At 38.3% G+C, this 24,350-nt stretch overlaps 1 protein-coding gene across 2 annotated transcripts in view; it reads right to left on the reverse strand.

Moving 5' to 3' along the window:
- Nucleotides 1–2,251: 2,251 nt before the first annotated feature.
- LOC113515259 (uncharacterized) overlaps nucleotides 2,252–24,350 on the reverse strand; it is a 133,912-nt gene continuing 111,813 nt past the window's right edge. For both annotated transcript variants that reach the window (XM_052901140.1, XM_052901141.1), the window contains exons 11-19: nucleotides 24,119–24,284; nucleotides 23,272–23,750; nucleotides 20,540–21,377; nucleotides 18,547–18,694; nucleotides 16,544–16,806; nucleotides 13,909–14,100; nucleotides 13,315–13,589; nucleotides 12,750–12,938; nucleotides 2,252–11,288 (exon numbers count right to left, since the gene is read on the reverse strand). In XM_052901140.1, coding sequence (XP_052757100.1) covers nucleotides 11,141–11,288; nucleotides 12,750–12,938; nucleotides 13,315–13,589; nucleotides 13,909–14,100; nucleotides 16,544–16,806; nucleotides 18,547–18,694; nucleotides 20,540–21,377; nucleotides 23,272–23,750; nucleotides 24,119–24,284 — 2,698 coding nt within the window. In that variant the 3' untranslated portion in view covers nucleotides 2,252–11,140. The remainder of the gene's footprint in view (nucleotides 11,289–12,749; nucleotides 12,939–13,314; nucleotides 13,590–13,908; nucleotides 14,101–16,543; nucleotides 16,807–18,546; nucleotides 18,695–20,539; nucleotides 21,378–23,271; nucleotides 23,751–24,118; nucleotides 24,285–24,350) is intronic.

Genomic DNA, 24,350 nt, shown 5'->3' on the forward strand with positions numbered 1-24,350 from the left:
TTATTTCATTTTATTTTTACTTACAATCCTATTATCCACTTTGATAATATATACAGATGCTTAGATTATATAGATAGAGTATCTGCATATAAAAGTTTCGAGAAAAGCTTATCAACTTTTACATATATATTTACGTGATAAATAGTTATGAGCGATTCCTTTATAACTTTTTTTTTTGTCTTATAAATTCTGCATTTTTTTAATGTGCAAAAACTTATTTATTAAATAATATAAATGTACAAACATACATTAATAAAAAACTAGTCAGCTAATTTGACAATAAGCTAATAAAAAGGTGACCCGTTTTTAAGGCTCGATGCTCTATAATCTAAGTGCAGACGATATAGCAGGGAGTCAGTGGATGCAGGTGGCTTAGGAACGTTCCTTATGGCAGTCTATTCCCTTATACATTCTCATATACAATATGAGCGATCAGTAAAATAGGCAGTGGCGTAACAACAGGGTGGCAGGGCTGGCAAAATGCCACGGGCCCCCGACCCAAAAGGGCCCCGGCTCAAGAGGCCTCGAGCTCAGATTTTTTTACATTGTACCTGAGTATTTTACTTTACTTAAAAAGTATTTTTTTTACTGATAGGGCTCCATCAAAAGAATTTGCCCCAGGCCCCAAATGGTATAATTATGCCACTGAATATAGGTACTTAAGTCTTAGGAGAGATCTTGCCTCTACATATTCTACCGCTTGTACAACGGACTGTGCTCAGAGTAATTGTTCAATATGATGCCCACTGCCACTTTCTAGTGTCATACAGTTCGCCATCGACAGGGAGTTCATCCTCACACCCTACAGCCTAAATGGTCGCGTACAGCGCGATTTCAGAGATGTCACAAACGCTCCGGTTATGGAATAAGCTCCCTGTCAGTGTTCTCGAAAGACTATAGTATGAGGTTCTTAAAAAAAGGAGTAAATAGGTTTCTTCAGAGTCGGCAACGCGCACGTAATCTCTCTGGTATTGCAGGCGTTCATAGTCTTCAGGTGGTGGTAGTGAAATGGTAACCCCGCCTGCGCTTATCGTATACGCTGGGGGAAATGGAGTGTTAGTAACATGGAGGTTAGTTCTCCTTACTATCAATATTACCTATCAGATCGACTTCCACGCGGTTCTCCCTGGACGTCATCGTGACTAATTTATCGTTGAATTCGTTACGATGGGCTAACTGACTGTTTTTTCATTCTCACTAATCATCCCTCATTGGTGCCTTGCCAACGTATATCGATAACGCAGGCTGGGTTACCATTCCATTCTCACCCATTAAAAAAAACGGTATGCGCTAGCGGTACACGCTTTCAATTGATCACGTTAAAAAATAAATTGTATTAGTATCAAAGGTGCTCAAATATTATGTTGCGTGAAGAAGATACATTGATAAGTTATTCACCTTTCCCCTAACTCCCCTCCTCTTTTTTTATACGACTTAGAATGGCAAACAAGCTGACGGTCCACCTGATGGAAAGTGGTAACCGTCGCCTATAGATATGAGCAGTACCATGGATATAACAAAGTATACTGTTTCGCCCATAATACCCCCCATGCGTTGCCATTCCTAAGGACTCAGGTGTTATTCCTCTGTACCCTGTAAATTCACGCCAAATTTTTCCTTATGCCTCGCTAGATATATTGATTATATACTGTACCTTTTTTAATTTAAAATAAGTTTTTTTTTTTTAATTTAAAGAAGTATTTTATATACTATACCTTTTTTTTTATACCACTGAAGTGTCAACAAACATACGGCCCACCTGATCGAAGCAGTTGCCGCAGTAGCTGGATTAGTATACCCTATCAGGTCGAACTGAATTTGTCATTCGTTTCAAGTGTATTCATCACTATAGGCTTAATGACCTGCCTTTTCATTTTCATCAATCATCTCTCACTGGTACCTATATCAGCGTATACCGATAGCGCAGGCGAGGTTACCATTCCATTATCATCCATTAAAAAGCTTATACCAAGCAAAGGTAAATAAAAAATAGAAGCACATTCATACATTAAAAATAACTTTATGGATAGTTTTATGGGCGATTTTCGATCAATGAAACGGTGTTACTGAATTATGAAATCTGAAAATGCTCAAGAATTTAGTGCAGTTTGCAATTGCAACATGTTTCATAATACAATTAAAATCTAAGGAATCCTGGTCAGGTAATAAAATAGAAAAATACTTATTATTATTTATATTACACGTTTATTATAATATAATAAATAGTATGTTGGTAAATAAAACAGACACGTGAAACAGAATCTTCGCTTTATTCAGCAATTTCCGGTTGAAAAAAAATATAATCAACAAAACTACAATTGAAATTCTGAACATGACTATTTTTACAAACAATTTACAGCGTTTTTTTTTTTTTATAATTATTGTCGGCGCACCTGAACGCAGTGTATGCGAAGAGCGCGAATCGACATCGTAAACAAAAAAAAATCAATAAAAAAAAGTTATATTTACACATAAAAGGTACTGCACGAATGTGGCCATAGACAACCACAAAGAAAAAGTTAAAAGAAAATAATATACAGCGCGCCATCGACACAGCATTCAGTGGCGTCGCAATGGCCTAAACTATTAATCGGAAACTTATCGAGGTACACATTTCCTATTTATTTTACTAAGCGTATGTTAACGGCCCCAAAAAAATGGGGCCAATTTTTTTTTTACATTTTTTCTTCCCAAACGCAGCCTTTTGTACAGTATATGATACTTACTAATTATATATGTATAGGTAGACATAGTTAAAACCGTTACATTTTTTTTTGTTGTGAGTTCTTCATCTTAGCAGACCGTGTATGGGGCTGGTAGGAAAAAGGACTCACTGTATTTTTTAAACGTGAAATAACAGGACACTTGCGTAAACACGAGTTGATATAATTCGCATAGCTCTTACCCGCCGCTTCTCTCGCGGCGCGCATAAATAAAGGCCTTGTTTCTTTGAAAATTATCACATTTCATCAAATCAGGTGAAATATTGTGCGCGTACGCCGCGGAAGAAGCGCGAGCCACATTGATTTAGTTTACATTAAAATACATAATCGCAATATTTTTTAAACATTTTTTTGCTTTTTTTCTGCAAAAATTCTAATTAGAAGTGAGTGGAACGGACAAATTTTAAACTTGAATTGGATCCCGAAAAAGAAACTACATTTTAACGTCGATTTTCCTTTGAATAAACTGCGAATTGACTTACAAAAATATTTCATAATGAACAAATACGTTGCGGATCCGACCCCCCGCCCCCCACCTCCATTCAGAAAAAGTAATACGTTTAGCTTAAATCTATTTAAACAAAATCGAATTTAAATTCTTGTACAAAACAAGTTACTTTGATTAAAAAATTAAACTACTAAACCGATTTTGATAAAATTTCTATGGAACCAATTTGTGAGTATATTCTTTAAAATAAAAAAAAAGAATTTTCCAAATCTGTTTATAACCGAGGGAGTTATGAAGTAACAAATACAAAAAATACAAACGAACTGAGAACCTCCTTATTTTTAAAGTCGGTTGAAAATAGGTTCGCAGATTTTAATTTTTATGAATAAAGTTAGCTTCTAAAATAAATCGTTTAGAATACATTTAAAATAATGCATACTCTGTTGCTTACAGTAAGCGTGCTAGTCTTAAACCTATATGAAGGCGATAAGTATACGGCTCGCCTGATGGTAAGCATAGCGCTCTTTGCCAAATAACAGAATCTTTCTGAAGAGCTGTATACTATTTTTTAAAGAATGCCGCAACGTAGTGTGTATTGATTTTATTATGGTTTTTGCAGGAAATTCGCAGTTTAACCAACTTAGAGATTGTTAAATAGCATTAAATGTTTACTAACTACATGGTGTCTACCGTAATCTAATAATTTAATGGACACATTCCTAAGTTACTACAATTTATAAATACCAATTATAATAAACATTGTACATTTGCTTGCTTGTTAAAGAATGAATTGTCGATATTGAAAGAGAACATTTCCGGAATAAAACACTATGGTCATTCCATTTTTAAAAATTGAAATTATTCTTTTCAAACATGGCTACCTCTTACTTTCCCGCCAATATTAAAATCAGTGACGAGATTTAAAATGAGAACGCAACGCAATGCAAAACATTTCTAAAAATATTGTGTAATAATACAATTTTATTATCTCACTTCCGCGTCATTTTCAACAATATCTACACGATTAATTACTATTTAAATTATTTTTACAATACATCGAAACGAGAATGTGTTAATTGTAGTTTCTTTATCAGTGCACGGTCCGTTTCGTTTCACGGCCTATCCCGCCAATTCGCGTCGTGTCAACGGTGAATCGATTGCGTCACAATAATCGTCACGGCTAATTCGACGCTGACACAGCACAAATATGTCAAAACAGAGCCTTTTTAGAGTGTTCAACACGAGAATCGGAGTACATACAATTATCCCTTTATATTAAGGTCTATTATTGGTTGTTTCTTATTATAATTAAAACCAAATAGCCTGTATAAAGCGTCCAGTAGTAAATACTACAAATCCTCAACAACAAGGGGAATCCTCTACAAATGTAGAGGATTCCCCTTGTCCCATATATATTTTCAACTTAAAAAAAAAACTCCCCTGCCTTACCTTCGCTACTCAAACATTATTTTTCCAAATAAAATTTCCCGCCATATTTACACTTAGAAGGGTATTGCCATTATCATGTTAATAATAACTATTTCATTTCCTACGCTCCGTGTTGAACACTCTAAGCTTTATCATTCATTAAATTAGGACTAGCGGGAGCGGGTATAGAAAGGCGAATATTTATAGCGTGTGAGATCGTGTGGCAATTGCGATTTTAAATAGCAGTATTTAAAGGTCATTTCAGTTTGTACTAGTAAGAAAATTGGGTGTTCCCTATTTAAAATTGTATTTAGAATCGCAACTGTCGATTGGGGCTTACGCAGACGAGCAACATGAGGGCAAATCTCCATCGTGTCGATGGACATAACTACGCCGAGGACAGTTCCACGTGTGCGCACGCCCTTACACGATCTATGCCTTCTAAGGAAAGCATCTATATTTAGACATCGTCAAGCCACTTTATAATCAAGTTTCATATTTTATATCAATTAGCATTTTCACTTTTAAGTATTCCCATATTAGTATTATACCTTTTAGTTTTTTTTTTTTAAACTAGACATAAAATCGTGTCGAAGGTATCAATTCTAAGTTGATTATCTATGATACGGCCAGTAACTATATATATAGGAATATTTCGAATCGCACCATAGATAATCAAACTTTTTTCGTTTCATTATTCAGAATTTCTATAATAAAAAAAATTACATTTTTAAATTAGTTATAGAAATTCTAAACAATCTACCAATCTGATTAAAAAAAATCAGCTTTGAAATATTCAACGCCAATTTGTCCAATACCGCGATGGGATATCATAAATACCCATAACCTCATTTGGCATGAATTATTACCAAGAAGTACCAGATATCATTGTACAGATCAAATATATCTAGATAGAGTATCTCTCTAAACACGCATTGCCAAAACGCCCATTTGAAAAAAAAAATGGCGTCCTATTTAAACAATATAAAGCTGTAGTGATTTTTTAGTTGATTTTAACTTTCATAAAATACACTGTCATGTTATTTATTTACTAATAATTTACCCGCAACTTCTGTGTTATCGGAATATGTTGATGGACCGAAATCACTTTCCTTCTACATCCCAAATATTACTATGACAATTGGTTGAGCCGGTAATGCGTTAAGATGTAACAAACAAATTCACCAAAAATTATACTAATGAAATAAAGATAAGTGTAAATATATTATAATACCAATATTATACTTTTGGACTTTTGTACAGAACAAAAAAACGACATATCATTCAAGAGACGGCTGAGCGTTTTTTGATACTCGATGCTCTATCTAGATTTATACGATCCATTATACATTATATACTTTTCAAAAGTAACATCCTAGATTGGTTTTCGGTGATACAAACTCATTTTAGTACATTTACTGCCATTTTGAATACCAGTTTAATGTGTAAATGTCTATAGTAAAATGTTATTAAAAAGACGAATAGAATGTAACAATTATTTCATTACATGAATTTATGGTTTATAAACATATCCCCATAAGTACACTTTACACGCTTTTTTTATACTTCGAATTACATAGTCTGTGGTACACGTATAAATAAAAAAAAATATATTACAAAACAGATTAACCAATGTTCATAAATAGATGTGTTTCAAATTGTAGAATCTGGGAGATTTAAAAAAAAATGATAATTTTTAAATATAGAAGCTTATGATATAATATGAAATATTATTTCTTCTACCAATACCTAGAAATTACAGCCTGAATATGAAATATAAAAAAGAAATATTTGTTATACATTAGCCATAGACAAAAGAAACTGTTTTTTTTTAATACATAAATTATTATATTAAAACTATTTTGATATAGACAATTAGGTTTAATCCCATATTGAATCATTGATATGACAAAAACCAAGATTCATACTTCCATATAAAAGTTATACTTAAAACTGTTTTTTAAAGTAATTATTATAGTACTTTTTTAGTCTTAGGTTGTTTATCTAGATTTTTTTTAAAATATCAATGCATTTAAGGCATCTACATTAAACTAAACTACAGAATGTTATTTAAATAAGTTCGCAAATGCCAGCGTGAATATCAATATATATTAATATTATTAAAAAAAAAAGTGTTCTAGCCCGCAATTAAATAAAAAAAATGTTATCCCACGGTTGGAGGAAATAAACAAACAAACACGATATAATCGCAACTACTTATTGCATAGAAGAATGATGCGAGTCTTTTGCCTAATTCATAAAATAAAAAAAAATAAAAAATGGCGCCAAAACTGAATAAAAATTTTCATGTGACATTAATGAAGTAAAACGAATGTTGCGAGCCTTTTGCCTGTTACATAAAAAAAATACGACAAAAAGGCGCTAAAATTTTAAATATCGAATTTTATATTTTTTTCATCTCAACTGACATTTGCTTATAAATTAACTAAGTCACAGCCACGGTAATTATATTTAAATTAGTATTTTACATTCAAACTATCGACTCTTTTAAACAATCGAACAAGCGTGAATAATTATTTTGGAATTAATTTCACCGCGCCATTCTACAAATGCGCATTGTATCTTATTTCTTATTATTGATATATAGGAAAATTGTAACTCAACGATGTCTGTACATGGAAATATTTAAGAAAACTTTATACGAGGGATCTTGATAAGACCAATAGATGCCAAAACAACATTTTTTAGAAATTCTATCTATATGTTTGAGCCGGTACACACAAATACTACTAAACCAAATTCGATGCGATTGCCACAGTTGCATTCCTGAAAATCTAACTTAAAATCTGGTGTATGTTTCAATTTAATACGCTATATACAAGCGGTCTATATTAGTTTTTCTAGTTCTGTAAGCCATGTGTACGAAGTAGTAGACAGAAAGTTAGTATAATTTTTTTTGGAAATATACAGTTCTACTGGATGAACCAAAGATAATGCTGTGTTGCCATTCTCAACTCATAAAAATCAATAGTAATTGAGATTAAGTCTGTGTAAATTTAATAATTGATGTTTTCTCAAATTTATTGAATCCATAATGGTTTTATTTTTTTTCTATAGGTTTTTAGATCTGTTAACTATACCATACGTATTTATTATGACACAAAATATAAATTGAGCTATACGTAAAGTTTTTTTGGAAAGAACATTCATATTTTACTGGTAACACAGAACACACTTTTAAAATTATACTAACAATTTCACCCTGTATGTTGGCAAATTTAAAACTAATTTTGATTATTTTTTATTAGCTCTATGACAATACTAGTTGCCGTATGGTCCCTGCATGGCATGGACCACTCATTCCTTTCCCATGGGTGTCGTAAGAGGCGAATAAGGGTATTTAATAGTCAAATATCGGGCAACAGCGTCCCTCTTAAAACATCACCAAAGCCTAACTGCGGTTGCCAATCCGACTGCCAAGCGTGGCAATTACTGGCAAACCCACCATTGACAAATACCAGAAGGAAATCACCCCCAGTCATTGACTCGAGACCGTTCTATATGGTAGTCTACGAGCGAGACTTATATTCAGTAGTGGACAGTTAATGGCTGAGATGATGAAGATGATGATGATAATAATGATGATGAACACTAGCTAAGGTTAAAATACATTCATAATATTCGTTTCTTTATAAGTTTGTAACACAACGTTTAGAAATCCTCGGAACGGTGAGGTCGCTCCATGAGGCCTGTGAAGAACCCAGGAAGCTTCTGCGCTTCTGGGCGGAGCTAGGTTGGCAGCACTAGCCACGACTCATACGCACAACGGCCCAAATGAGAGGCTAAGCGCGGAAAATAGAGTTCTATTTACATTACATTACAAATATGTATTCGTATAATAAATAAAAAGTAAATTAAAACTAATCGTAAAAAGGGAAGCTTAAAAAGCTCAAGGGGTAACTTTTTTTTTTTCAAATTTCTTAACTACATTTAAATTAACTATAAGAAGTAAAATCGGTCATTTACACGACTCGAATAACTTTGATATCTTACTATGTCCTAATGCTATAAACTAACTATATCCCGCGGAGTTTGCTCATGTAAATGGGGTTGGACAGTACCTTACGTTTAATCTAGAATAATAACTTTCTATATACGAAATTTCATTGAAATCGATTCAGCAGTTAAGAACTGTTGTTGTTGAAACTGGTTTCTATAGGATCGTTTGTTCTATAATTAAACATAGCTGAAAACAACATAAACGAAGCCGCAGGCGAATAGTTAGTTAAATATAGTGATTAAAATGCCAATATTGAGAATATATGGGAGTCAAGACTCTTTTATGGTATGTTAGTCTATGGAATTGTATTGAGAAAGCTATCAATCTGCCATGATGACAGTAAAAAAAATATACCATTCAGATGACAAACAAGTATACGGCCTGCCTGATAGTAAGCTGTCACCGTAGCTTGAGGACACTTGCAGTATTAGAGGCGTTACGTAAGCATTGGTCGACCCGAAACTATTAATAAAAAATAAACATATTCACGTCTATAATCACTAACAAGGTAGTCAGAGTCATCTATCGACTGTTCCCGTTATGGTGAACGTAACAGTCGACACACGCATATTTCGCCGAGCATGTTGGTATGCAACGTTGCGGGGGCGAGCCTACCGTCGTCACTCGAGCTATTTGGTTTGTTATCACTGTTAGTGGACAGTAAAACACTTTAATAATTGTTTTTTTTTCCTATACCACGAAAGTGGCAAACAAGCCTACAGCCCATCTGATAGTAAATGGGTCACTGTAGTCCATCGTGCCTATCTTAGACTTCTCTAGTGCCCAACCCAGGATACTAACGAAGCTTTAGTTATGCGTAGACATGTCTAAAGCTATATGGGAAATCATATTAAATGCTCCAATGTTATAACGTCAATAGCCAATTTTTTTTATGTTCATGTGTTCTTTGAATCATATAATAGCGAAGGAAACACCGAAACAATTAATTAATATTATAGTATTTTTATTTTATAGAATGGGCCATCCCTTTCATCCACGTGGATGTCGTGAGAAGCGATTAAGAGAACTTGGCGGTTAAGGGATAGGCAGCAAGGTCCCTTTTAAAATATCACTAAAGCCGAAATCAAACGGTTGTTAACCCGCCTGCCAAGCGTGGCAACTACTGGCAAAACCCCCCTTATGGGAAAGGTCTATGTCCAGCAGTGGGCAATTAATGACAGATATATAATGATATGATTTTATATTCATGCGATAATTTAACTAAAACGCGAATAAAAGTAACGTTTGAAAATTTTAAATTCCAAAATTAAAGATATGCCTTATATACCTATAGTGTACACAGACTATATAATTCAAAGACGCCGTTTCGTTTCACTGTTTTTATAAACAGAACGAAAAACACCTTTCATATTAAACTATGGTCTTTGAGAGATAATTTAAAAACATTTTCATTTTTATTATCACATATTTAATAATAAAAAAAAAAAATTAAATAAACAACATATGGCCAGATCGGCTTCGGCGCGTCAATTTCATTTTTTTTTTAATAACGCCATTCAGTAATTATTTCAAATAAAAGTAATACTTTTTTTTTTATTTGCAGTCTGTATAATATGACAGTTAATAAACATTGCATTTATTTAATTAAACAGAGAATTTCTTTTAAAGTTTTCCAAGAAATGGCTAAAAAGCTACAGTTACGATCATAGACAATGTTATTAAAAAAAAAAATTACATTGTCGCAATTTTTTTTTTAAATAATTAACACTGGTTACTTATTAGCCAACAGATTAAAAAGTTACAACATTAATCAACATTCTAAATTTTACTTGGATTCGTTTTTCAAAAATTTTCCCGCCCTTTACAATTTGTCTGAAGGTAATTCCAATTTTTAATAATAACAAAAATTTTAGAAAGAATTAAAAAATATTTATAAGCCGGGTGATTGATTTTATACAATGTACTTGGTGAACATAATATAGCCTATTTAAAAATTAAGTAGACATATAAAATTCAATGTAATTATTTAAAGCTGTACACTGAAACGTCTTGGCCTCATTAGGGGAAAATAAATAAATACAATATGGCGGTAAATTACTTGAGTTTTGGCTAGAACACCAAAATGGGTAGCACCTTTTCGACCACCCGATCCATTGGCGCGTCGATGTTCCTTTTCAAATCCGTGGATTCTTGCGGATCTGCCGCATCGAGATCGGTACTGACAATTTCATTGTCACAATCCGCGCTGATACTCGAATGTTGTTTGTGTGGCGAACATGGAACATTTGCCGAGCCGCTGCCATCGCGTTTGACATCACCGGTTGTGCAATCAAACTCGTTACTTACATTGAGATCTGTTATTACATTATGACTGTTTATATCGCGAACAGGGTCCGCGTCCGCGTTGGCACTGGCCGCGACTTTGTGAGCCGTCACATCGGGGCGTGGGTTACCGTTATGTGGCGAGCGTGACGGGTGTGGCGAGTGTGGCGGGTGTGGCGGGCGTGACGAGTGTGGCGGCCGTGGCGAGCGTGGCGGGCGTGACGGGCGGGGCGGCTGTCACGTGACCTCCATCGGCAGCGAGTCGGCCGTCCGCCGCCGCACCGAGCCGTTGGTGGCCGTCTCCTCGTCCTGCAGCCCGCGCTCCGCCGAGATGGTGGCCGGGGCGGACGACGTCGCCGGGGCGGTCGACGCCTCAACTATTTCGCTGGAATATTTAAATTAATTAATCAATATTTATATATATTCACCTAAATTAAATTAAAGCATTATAATAAAATTACATTACTTTCAATTATATATTACATCCGTCGTATGGTCCCGGCATAGAATGGACCACCCATTTCTTGCCCGTGATACTTGGTGGATAGGTAGCACAGCGTCCCTTTTAAAACATCACTAAAGCCTAACTGCGGTTTCCAACCCATCTGTCAAGTGTGGTAACTAGTGGGAAAACTCCCCATTAATGGATAATGACCTTTTTTCCGCCATCAATGTCCAGAGAAACCCAATATATAGATATCGGATCGGTATCCATATTACCTATGCCTATTGAGAATACATAATTGACATTATTGCATTGCTTTGGGTTGGCTGGAAGAGATCTCTTTTAGAGATAAGCCCACCCTCGCTAACAAGTTGTTAAATCGCTGTATCTTTTGTTCAAGTGCAATAAAGAATATATATATTACTAGCGACCCGCCCCGGCTTCGCACGGGTGCACATTACACCACATCATATTAGAAACCACTAAATTTATCAGTGTTTCTCTACTATATTATGCATGTATTATACATATAAACCTTCCTCTTGAATCACTACTAATAAAAAACCACATCAAAATCCCACTGTGTAGTTTTAAAGATCTAAGCATACATGGGGACAGACAGACGAGAAGCGACTTTGTTTTATACTATGTAATGATAAAATAAAGATACATTTATTTAACAAAGTATGTTTGTATTAGCACAGAATTTATCATTGATTCCTACACTAGGCTGAGCCTGTCCTGAGGAGACGCTCTTATCATCACGGGGCGGGTCGCTGCCGTCGGAGATGTGGTGAGTGCGAAAGCGAATCCATGTCTCCGACTTATGGCACCTCGAGGGTATATCGTCTGGTTTTTGGTGGGTACACCCCCGCCTTACGGGGGGAGTCCCACAGTACCCATTCACCGCCCACAAGGTATATAGGTCTGCATAAAGCATTTTCCAGACGTTAAAAAAAAAGGCTAAGCCTGTCCTGTATATCATATACATGCATATAGATATTAAACATCCGACAATCTGGACAAACTAATGGTTGTAGGCAAGATAGAGGGAAAAAGACCACGCGGACGATCGCCTAATCGATGGTCGGACCAAGTAACCGCCGTTACGGGACTGTCAATTGCAGCTGCCCTGCGAGAGGCTGAAGACCGTGTAAAATGGTATAACATCATAAGAGAGGCAACAGACACCTTTCAAGGACACGACCTTCAGTAATGAAGAGGACGAAGAGAGAGAGAGATATTAAACATAGGCTTTTTAGCAGTACTCTTATAATTGTGTAACTCATTTGTATAACGCAATTATTTCATTTAGATCTCATTACCAATATAATGATGATGACAATGATTAAGAGGTCAATGTATAGACAGTATTTCAATGATGTTTGTGACAATACTAACGCGACTGGCACGGGCCTCGGCTGCGGTATCAGCCTGGCCTGTCTCGCCTTCAGCTGCGCGGTGGTGAAGGCGATGGCCTGCACGTTGGCGGACAGCGGCTGCCCGCCCGGACCGGAGATCGCTATCTTGGGGCCGCGCGGCAACACCGCCGTCTTCTGTAGCAAGTTCGCCACCACAGCGTTCGGGACCCTGTGATCGAGCATACACCTGGTTTGAGACCTCTTTTAGAGATAAGTTCAGTTATTAATATAAGTTTTGTTATTAATACATTTAAATGCAATATATATATATTTTGAGTAGGACTAATTTTGTTACCCTAATAAAGTATCCTAATAACATGATTTTTACCTATTTCTTTTGTAACAATGTGTTGACATCTAAAACTATACAAAATCTCCAATTGATAGCATTAATAATAATGGCCATTCGTATAAAGTCAAATAATAACTTATCGAATATTATTATTTTGAAATAGAATCTTAAAAGTTGATCCTTCGAGCCGGATTACCAGCGATTTATTTTAAGATTAGGTTATTTTTTTTTTTATTTTAATCCAATTTCGTACCTCGCATCCGTGACGTGTAAGGGGCGGCTCTTGAGCTGTATCTGCTGGCGAGGGGGCCGCGTCGACAACGTTGGTATAGTGGGCAGAGCGGCGTGAACTAGCGTCCGACCGTCGAGCCCTAGACTGAGCCGCTGCGGACGAGCGGTAGCGGTAGCGGGCGCGGTAGCAGCGGCGGGAGCGGTAGCGGCGGCGGGCGCCGTAGTGGTTTCTCGCCGCTTGGGCGCCGGTTGCCGGACTACGTTAACGAGGTGAGGACCTTTGGCTAGCTGACCGCCCTGTAAAAAACAAAATATATAAATTATATTTTTATAGAATTTGAATAGTCAAACAAGTATGTGTAGTGGGCACACTTGGTGAAAAATATAACCAGTATCTACAAACGTAATAACACCTGAGTTCTCAGGGATGGCAACGCATGGGGGGGGGTATCATGGGCGAAACAGCACACTCTGTTATGTCCACGGTACTGTACTGGTCATGTTACCGACGTTGACATGACCAGTACAGTACCGACAGTATGTTACCGACCGGCGACGGGTACCACTTTCCAGCAGGTGGGCCGTCGTGTTGATCGCGACTGTAACAGACACCCACCTTGATCTCGAAGAACTGCGCTACGGAGCCGGGCGCGGCTTTCAGCAGCGCGGGGTGGCGTGCGTCTGACAGCGGCGCTAGTGGCGCTAGTGGCGCGAGCGGCGCGAGCGCGACGCCGGCGGCCGCCGCGCCCGCGCGCGCCGCCAGCAGCTGCGCGCGCTGCGACTGCGTCAGCGGGTGCGCGTGCAGCACCTGCGCCGCGCACCGCCCAGTTGCATTACAATGATACACGGAACAACTATTCACTGTTTTCACTTGATACACGTGTCTATCATTTAACATATGCACATACATACATAAATATATACCCAAACGCATTCGCACTTTCACGCATACACAGCAGGATACATGCACACACACGCACTTACGCACGCACGCACGCACGCACGCACGCACACACACACACACAAACACTTTTTTTTATATTAACTTTATTATTCTTTTTTTATCACCTTCTATTAATTATTGTTTTTTTTATTTTTATTTTTTGAATGTGTAATTTCAGTGAAATGCATTTTGTTTCATTATTATTTAAACACATATCGGTTGGGGGCCTGGTGATCTGCACTACAGGTCTTAACCTATTACAGATACCAGCTCCTCACAGCAGAGTGCCATATTATTTTAATTTTATTGTATCCTAAATACCTATGTGTAAATTTAAGTTGTTTGTAAGGAGACATAAATAAATATATTATTATATTATATTATTTTATAATCACAACTCACTCCATCCCACGGCTTTGCCTGTCGCATTGTGATATTGAAAAAAACTATTACATTGTTTTGTCACATTCTTTCCAATTGGAAATTTTGTGTAAATAAAAGAGACAAAGTAATTCAACAGCTAAAATAAAACAATATAGTTTATACGAATAAGGGAGTTAATTTATAACATTAAAACAGTATTTGAGTAAAAAAGATAAAAATCATATCTCGCAGTATATGCTGCCTGAGTAACTATGCCTTCTTTATCATGATCATAGATACAATATTTGTTTTTTTTTTTATACAACTTAGAATGGCAAACAAGCTGACGGCCCACCTGATGGAAAGTGGTAACCGTCGCCTATAGACATGAGCAGTACCGTGGACATAACAAAGTATACTGTTTCGCCCACGATACCCCCCATGCGTTGCCATTCCTGAGGACTCAAACGTTATTCCTCTGTACCCAGTAAATTCACGCCATATCCCACCCTTCAAACGAAACACAGCCATGCAAACACAACTGCTTCACAGTCACGGTATCTATGATCATGAATTAAAAAAAAAAGTCAAGTGCGGCTATAATAGTATTAAGTAGATATGGGTCACTTAACAATTCTTATGTTAACACAGTACCTCAAACGCATTCCCTTGCACTGGTTTATTAACTCAAAATGAAGCAATATGGCGCATACAATAACTTGTCTTTTGTATAGCTGTATTGTATTTAATCATGTGCTAAAAAAAATAGACGACAAGTTTTTCCTTGCTCTATATTTTACTGCATTTGTATACGGAATAAGAATAAGAATATCTTTATTTCCTTTAACGAAATTAATCTATGGTACAATATAGCTAAGACCCCACACTGGGCAAAGCCTGTCTCGTGGAAGTCAAAGCAAGTCATTTTACAGTTATGTTGCGGCGAACAGGGCTAATCTAATTATATAATGTTTCATGTGAATTTAGGTACACGTAGGCGCATGGTTTGTGTGGGTGTGTGCGTGTGCGCGTGTCGGTACGCGAGTGTGTATGATGAGTATATATAGTATACTAGCTTGCGCCCGCGGCTTCGCCCGCGTGGATCTTGGTTATCGCAATATGCAATTTTTGGAAATAACTCGATAGATTTATTTTGACAAGGATTAATAGCATGAGTAAAATAAATGCGTTTTGAATGTAGTCCAAAAAATTCAAGATTTTTAAATAAATAAGTGGTTCTTGTGCCTCACTCGACATAGATAGGTATAGTGTGTCGCGGACACGATCGTGGATCGCGGATAAGATCTACAATTAATTAGAACATTTTATGGTTCTATCTTTTATAGTTTAGGAAGCGTACGCAAAATAAGTAACTTTTCTGGTTGATTTTTTACACCTTGTGTCCGAAAAACCCAAATATTTTACGGAACCCTATTTTTTTCCAAAATAAAATTTAGCCTATGTTACTCGTGGATAATGTATCTTTCGAATGGTGAAAGAATTTTTAAAAACGGTCCAGTAGTTTTTGAGCCTATTCATTACAACCAAACAAACGAAAGTTTTCCTCTTTATAATATTAGTGTAGATATACTGTATATATAGTTTACAAGCATTACCTCAAAGTCCCATTTTACTTTTCCCTAACAACTTTCCTGGAGTGCGCTATGCTACAACTCATATTGAAAACGTGTGATAATACATGCAGCGCAGCGTAGTGAACTGGCGTAGTGTTAGCATATATGCTAGTGATGTTTTTTTCAATAGACAATAATGTAATGGCAACCCTGCCTCCTGCCTGTGCAAACAGTATACGCTGGCGGGACACGACAGTGAGGGATGATAGGTGAGAATAAAAAGGCAGATCAGTTAGTCCATCGTGATAAATACACGTGTGATTCAGGTCGGGCTGATACCCTATCAGTGCTGGTGGTGTAGTGGTGGTCACCTTGAGCTTGTTGGGCGCGACGTGGTGTATGGCGTGCGGGTGCGCGACGACGAGCGGCGCGTGCTGCGCGTGGGTGGCGTGGGTGGCGTGGGCGGCGTGGGCGGCGTGGGCGGCGTGCGCGGCGTGCGCGGCGTGCGCGGCGTGCAGCTGCAGCGGCTTGTGCGCCAGCTGCACCAGCGGCGCGCCCGCCCGCCGCGCCACGCCTCCACCGGCCGCCGACACCACGCCCGCCGCCGACACACTGCCCGCCACCGACAGTTTCACTGTACACGGAAAACAAACATGTTACTTTCTTACATATGTAACATTGTGTTCATTTAGTATCTAATACGAACTACCATTTTGTCAGTGTTTCTTTTACCTACGTACACCAAATCATTGTTTATTTTGAATATGTTAAAAAATATTTAATTTTACACTACATTTTTAAATATTATCAATTTATTTTCACAATAATGAATTTATAAAATAACTACCAGTCATTCAATGACTGGATGGTAGTAATCAATGAATGTAAATATGACAATACCCTTTTGGAAAGGGCAGTCGTGTTCGGAACATGTAAATGAATAGAATTATAATACTATCAAGGCAAGCAGAGTGTTATTTTCAATAGACGATACTTCACTTTAAAATCTATTTACAACTCACTTTAAAATGTATTTCCTTTATTTTTCTATTTTTTTTTTCTCTATTTGTACATGTCTATCTATATTTATTGTTATTTCTATGCTATAAAAGACATTTTTTAGCCATCTGTCTATTACTGCACTAATATTACTGCACATTATTCGCTTCTATATTATCATTTTAGAAACCTAAACTATATAGATAGAATACGAGTGTCAAAAATAAATAAAAAAAAAAAAAACAGGGGATGTACCATGGCGTGAATTTACTGGGTACAGAGGAATAACACCTGAGTCCTCAGGAATGGCAACGCATGGGGGATATCATGGGCGAAACAGTATACTCTGTTATGTCCATGGTACTGCTCATGTCTATAGGCGATGGTTACCACTTTCCATCAGGTGGGCCGTCAGCTTGTTTGCCATTCTAAGTTGCATAAAAAAAAAACTGTTTTCAGATACAATTTCATATTTTTATTGGCCAGAGAATCTATCATAATTTTTTTTTATTTCTCCCTCTAATCAATACAATCGACGTTTGATTGTGTAAATTTTAACTCGAATTGTATTTTTTTGTAAAATTTTTACACAAAAAAAAAATTTAAATCAATACAACAAATTCCATTTTTTTTCAGTGTTGCAAGTCTTAAAATCTCCTAGACCAAGTCGACTTTATATATCCAAATTAAAACTTTTTTTATATTATACAAATATATTAGTTACAAATTAAAATACATGTATTAATTAAAATGGACATTTTCGACGAAGTTAAAACAAAAACATATTATATATCTAAACATTTATATGAAGATACTCAATTTACATAATTTATTTATTTCAGATTAAAAACCAAGTGCCCCAATAAAAGTCATCCTGTCAATTTGTTTAAAACGTTTGGTATTAGATACATAGAGGACATAAAAATTAGATATTTTACATTTCTTCAGACAATTTTTCCAATTTTTCTCTTCATAAGAACCTTGCTCGAATTACGACAAATATTTTAAAAAAAAACTAAGCTAAACTTCTTGTAATTATTTATATTTATAATAAGTTTACTATTGTAATCTTTTGGAGGAAACAATAAAGACTATCTATCTATCTATCTAACTAAGAATTTAACAATAAACGAAAGTGTGCTTGTGTCAATAAACTAGCTATGAAATAAACTTTATTCCATGCTTATTATAGTTTATTTATTAAAACACTGACTAACACATTGTCTGGGCTCTTAATATATTTATTTATTTATTTATTCATTAGTACATATATGTGTACATGGCGGACTTAATGCTAAAAGCATTCTCTCCCAGTCAACCATAGGCAAGTGTCAGAATACTCGAATTAAATTGTTTTTTATTTATTTTCACTCACCGGTGTCAGTCCGTTCGGCGCGATCGGCCCGATCAGTCCGGTCGGCCCGATCCCGCTGCAGGGGCAGTGCGACCGCCACGGAGGGGAACGGCCCGTTCTGAACCAGTACACCCGACTGGCTCGACAGAAGGTGGTTCTGAAGTCGCACCTGTGGGACATAAAGACATACAATTAACTAGGGTAATGTTTTAAATTCTATTTACGTAGTTAGTTGCTACTTAATGGGGTGGGAGGGGATGGTTAGTAACAGAGATTGCACTAGTTTTTTTTTAATGGGTAATAATGGAATGGTAACCCCACCCGTGCTATCGGTATACACCGGCGGGGCACCAGTGAAGGATAATAGGTGAGGATAAAGCAGGTCAGTTAGCTCATCGTGACGAATTCAACAAGAATTGTTCACGATGGTTTCCAGGGTGAACCACATGGAGGTCGACCTGATAGGGTATATTGCTGGCAATGGGCTGTCAAACTCCATTGCTAACGATCTCTTCCCCCGGATTGGACTAGGAACCCCATTACTAGCAATACTAGGTACATCTCTGGAGGAGAGCATATATAGCAACAGCTTAGGTGGCTCCGGCAAACAGCAAAATGAATTATTGTTTTTATTTTATTATATTGTTGATTTTTATACATTTTATGAGTGGTAATAAAGATTATTTATCTATCTATCTATCTATCAATATACCCAGTCAGGTAGATGTGATCTCCTTTGAAAACCATCCTGTTTAAATCATGGTGAATTCGTCACAATCCATCCCTCCTCACCACTATCTCTAAAGCTAAAGTCTCTCATTAATGCCAGCTTCTAGTACAGACAGAATCACAATAATTTTGATTGATTAAAAAAGTTTATTAGTTGTACTAAAACACATTACAGAGGGAGACTTTGTACAACAGTCGATTGCTTGGGTACCTCTGTCCCATTCGCGTTTCAACCGTGAAGCAGCTGTGTTTGCATGGCTGTGTTTCGGTTTGAAGGGTGGGATATGGCGTGAATTTACTGGGTACAGAGGAATAACACCTGAGTCCTCAGGAATGGCAACACATGGGGGGTATCATGGGCGAAACAGTATACTCTGTTATGTCCGTGGTACTGCTTATGTCTGGGAGAGGGGGCGAGTGACAGATAGACGATGGACGACCTATCACTAGTGTGCATAGTTTTAAGAGAATTTACATTTTAAAATTAGTAAAAACGATTATAGCAATTAAGGTTTCATTTAATATCCCACATATCTATGTATATAAAAATTAATGCCACTTTTCGTTGTAATTTTATAACTCAAGAACGGGCTCACGTATCCAAACTAAATGTTTACGCTTTGTTCGGACTATTTAGTAGACGGTTTATGTGAAGTTTGCACAAAATCGGTCGAGCGGTTCTTCATTTATCACATTTTTTGTAACAATTACAGTGAATTCAATAAATGGCGGATCATTTTGTTAATGGGGATTTTTGTGTCAAATTCAAACTGTTTTTAAGATATGGATTGTGCTGTCAAATTGAAACTTTTTTCAGGGTTGACAGGGTTCAGGGTACAAGCATGTTGTTATGTCATACATGCGGTCATTTCATTTTGGACGTGCTTCGATTAAAGCAAATTGTCAGCGATATTGATGTTATAATTTTTTTTTATTATTTCACTTTATACGCAGAGAAGCACGTACCGGGCCGCTAGTGTATTATAAAAATATTTAACATTTCCAAGTATAGTTATTATTTATATAAAGAACTATAATATGAAAATATCATCATCATCATCATCATCATCTCAGCCGTTATCTGTTCATTGCCGAATATAGGCTTCTCCCTTAGACTGCTGTAATGAACGGTCCTGAGCCACCTGCATCCACTAACTCCCTGCAATGCATTTCAGGTCGTCACTCCATCTATTAAAGTAAATTAATATAAAATACCAATCCATCTATCTAGCCGTGCGAAGCCGGGGCGGATCACTAGCGTGTTATAAATAACAAATCCACACACCTTCAAACTATCTGAGACAGCGACGGTCACGATTTGGGGTTGCGACGTCTCCTGCACCAACGACACCTCGTTGGGTCTCCTATGGGCCACTGACGTTATTATATGCTTCTTCAGTGGCGAATGCTTCGTCTGGACAGTCTTCAGCTGAACACCTGGAGCCAACTGCACCTCCTCCAGCGTCTCATCCTTCCTCTTCTTCTCCAATTTGATTTGAGGCACTTCGTTCACTTCCTCGACGATGATCTTGGACGTTGGCACCGGAGAAGGCTCCACCTTCTCCGCTTTGATCTCTTTGGGCGTCTCGACAATTTTAGGCGTTTCCGTGTCAACGTATATGGTTTCCTTATCCGCGCTGACGTGGACCACACTGGAGCCGAAGGAATCCGCCTTCCTCCTCTTTGGGCCAGAGACGGCGCGCCCTTCCGTGCTCTGGCCTTGCAATAAAAAAGAACCCTTGTCAACATCGTTCACCAACTCCAATATATCATCCGTTATCTTTTTATCATCTTTCGTGAGGTCTTCAGCTAAGGTCTTCAAGTCTGTCTCCGAGAGGATGCTTTCGACTTGGGCCTCGGTTAGTCCTGTGAAATTCTCGGGTAGCAGATCGTCGCTTATGTCTAGACTGCTACCGCTGGTGTCTTCTGGATTTATATCACCGTATAGTTCACCGAGGGTAAACTGGGAGGTGGTGAATGTGTCTAGAGCTTCGGAGGGAGGTTTCTCCGCTGGTCTTAGCTCAACGGAGATGAGGGTATCAGGGCCGATGGGAAATTGATCGTCCGCTGGTGTTTCCTGTTCAGGTGGTGAGGGCGGAGGTGTTTTTGGTCGGAAATGTAGCCTGGAAATGAAAATCAATAATTGAGTAAAATGTATATCGGAAGACAACAACAACAAGTCACTATTGTAATGAAGACCTTAATAACTTAATTGATCACAAACTATAACTTTTTAACGAATTATAATTACAACAATTAGTATAAAACTTATTCGTCTCTCTTAAAATATTAGAAAAGCCTAACTGCGGTTGCCTATCCGCCTGCCAAGCGTGGCAACTACTAGCAAAACCCCCCAAGGGGAGGCTTATGTTCAGCAGTGGACAGTTAAAGGCTGATATGATGATGATGATAAACCCATTCAAGCCCTATTAGAGTGGAATATTAATATATTAATACATAATGGTGGTTAGACAACAGGCAAGACTTATAATGGGTGCCTTAACTAAACACATGCCTGTAAGGCATATACTATACAAAATGGGTCTATCTTTGGACATACTGTGTAAATTGTACAGTGAGGAATCGGAATCCATGGAACACTTGATGTGTAACTATGATTCAGATTATTGGCAAGCATGTACGAGGTCTGTCCGGAAAGTTCGTATAAAAGTGTTCTGGAATGCGAGAAAGAGGAGTGGGGAGGCCAGGTAAGCGCAGGACCCCTTCCTTATGTCCCTAACAATGCTTCAGTTCTGGTCTGACCGCCGTGCGGTGCGAACTGGCTTGTCACGCCATCTGTGAAGTTACCTCTTAACGAAACCCCGTCGGCATGGAGCCCGCTTCCGTTGAAGAGCAGCGCGTCGTAATCAAGTTTCTCTCGAAACTCGGCAAGAATGGCCGTGAAAGCAAAGAGTGGAAGACATCCGGGGAACCACGAACAAAAAAATCAAGAAAATCCCGCTCAAATGTCAAGACAATGTTGATTGTTTTTTTCGATGTTCGGGGGATTGTCCATCAAGAATTCGTCCCTCCAGGCCAGACAGTTGATGGAAAATTCTACGTCGATGTGCTCAGACGCCTCAAAGCTCGTGTGGCACGAGTTCGTCCAGAATTGGCGCGAGAGGGGCGTTGGATTCTTCACCACGACAATGCCCCTGCCCACACCTCTCTTGTTGTCCGTGAGTTTTTGAGTAAAAATTCCATTACGGTGACCGAACACCCCCCCTATTCGCCGGATTTGGCCCCGTGTGACTTCTTCTTGTTCCCCAAAACCAAATTGGTACTTCGGGGGCGGCATTTGGGGGACATAAATGAGATAAAAAAAGCTACGACGGGGCAGCTGAGAAACCTACAACCAGAGGACTTTCAAGGAGCCTTCTCACAGTGGAAACGGCGTTGGCACAAGTGCATTATGTCACAGGGGGAGTACTTTGAAGGGGATAAAATTGATTTACCTGAATAATTGTAAAATAAAATTTTTAAAAAACTTTTATACGTACTTTCCGGACAAACCTCGTATACTACTGGGAATAACTTATCCGGAGTCAGAGGACTATAAATATCGTGGAATATCGTAAAAGTGAAACATTGGATCTATAAAATGATAATATAAGGCAGGGGAAGCACAAAGGTATTTAACGAGTCGACGTACAACGGTTTGGCTGACCCCATACGTTTTTTTTTTATACAACTTAGAATGGCAAACAAACTGACGGCCCACATGATGTAAAATGGTAACCGTCGCCTATAGACATGAGCAGTACCACGGATATAACAGAGTATACTGTTTCGCCCATGATACCCCCCATGCGTTGCCATTCCTGAGGACTGAAATGTTATTCCTCTGTACCCAGTAAATTCACGCCATGTCCCACCCTTCAAACCGAAACACAGCCATGCAAACACAACTGCTTCACGGTTGAAATACGAAAGGGACAGAGGTACCCAAGCAATCGACTTTTGTACAAAGTCTTCCTCTGGTGTATAAACCTATTACAAATAATACAAACAACTCACCATTTTTTGTTAACCTCGTTGATGAAATTTTCAAACTCCCTCTCGACCGGATGCAGACTTTCATCGGAGTCGTAGCTGCTATCACTGCAGCCACTCCAGGACCGCTTCCTCATCACCCGCTGCAGATTCTGCCTTACATCACTATCTATAGTTCTTGCACTAACACTAATATCACTTTTTACACTATCCTGAGGTATAACATCGGGTAACACGTCCATTGGTTCCTCTTTGACTTTAACGTCATCCACGTCGAGTTTGACGTCGTCGGCGAGGACTTTGACGTCGTCCACGTCGAGTTTGACGTCGTCGGCGTGGACTTTGACATCGTCCGCGGGGGGTTTGACCTCCTCCGCGATCCAGAGATCGGGCTTCCGCGCGAGGTGCTGCCGGAACGCGCGCCGCCACGGATACTTGCCGCCCGCGTGGTAATCCCGGGACACCTCCAAGGGAGTTCGATGTGATTTCTTCTCCATCTCCTCCTGGGGATGACACGATTTTGGATTAATTACGAATTAATTCGTTTTAATTTGGATTACTCTACAATTGTGATAGTCTTTCACAGTTTATATTAATTATAATGTTAATATCAAAATCATTTAAAGTAATTAAATTTCTTTTTTTATCAATATTATGAAGAGGTATTTCTCAATCTGATAATTTCTCTTTTTTTTTATCCAACTAATGGCGAACAAGCTGTTGACTCATTTAATGGGAAACGGTAACCGTCGCTTGTAGATTGTCACCATTGACAGCAGCGTAACACTGTTGTTGGCATCACATGAGGAGTTCCAAAAGATCAAGATGTTATGATCCCGTACCGCGCAAGTTCCCAGCGTGTGAAGGTTACCTGGCGGGCGACGGCGGCGGCGGGCGGCGGCAGGCGCGGCCAGAGGTCGTCGAGCGGCGTGGCGCGGCGGTCGAGCAGCAGGCGGCCGCCGCGCCCGAGCCGCCGCCGCGCGAACCCCACGCAGCGCCGCGACCCGTCCGCGCACCGCAGCGACGTCAGTGTGAACCTGACACACGAACACATCATTCGTCACTCGAGTTCTTTAAGCCTTAAAAGCCTGATTTTTTAAAAT

This window comes from Galleria mellonella, unplaced genomic scaffold (assembly GCF_026898425.1).
Source record: "Galleria mellonella isolate WM207_F2 unplaced genomic scaffold, CSIRO_AGI_GalMel_v1 utg746, whole genome shotgun sequence".
Taxonomy (NCBI): Eukaryota; Metazoa; Arthropoda; class Insecta; order Lepidoptera; family Pyralidae; genus Galleria; species Galleria mellonella.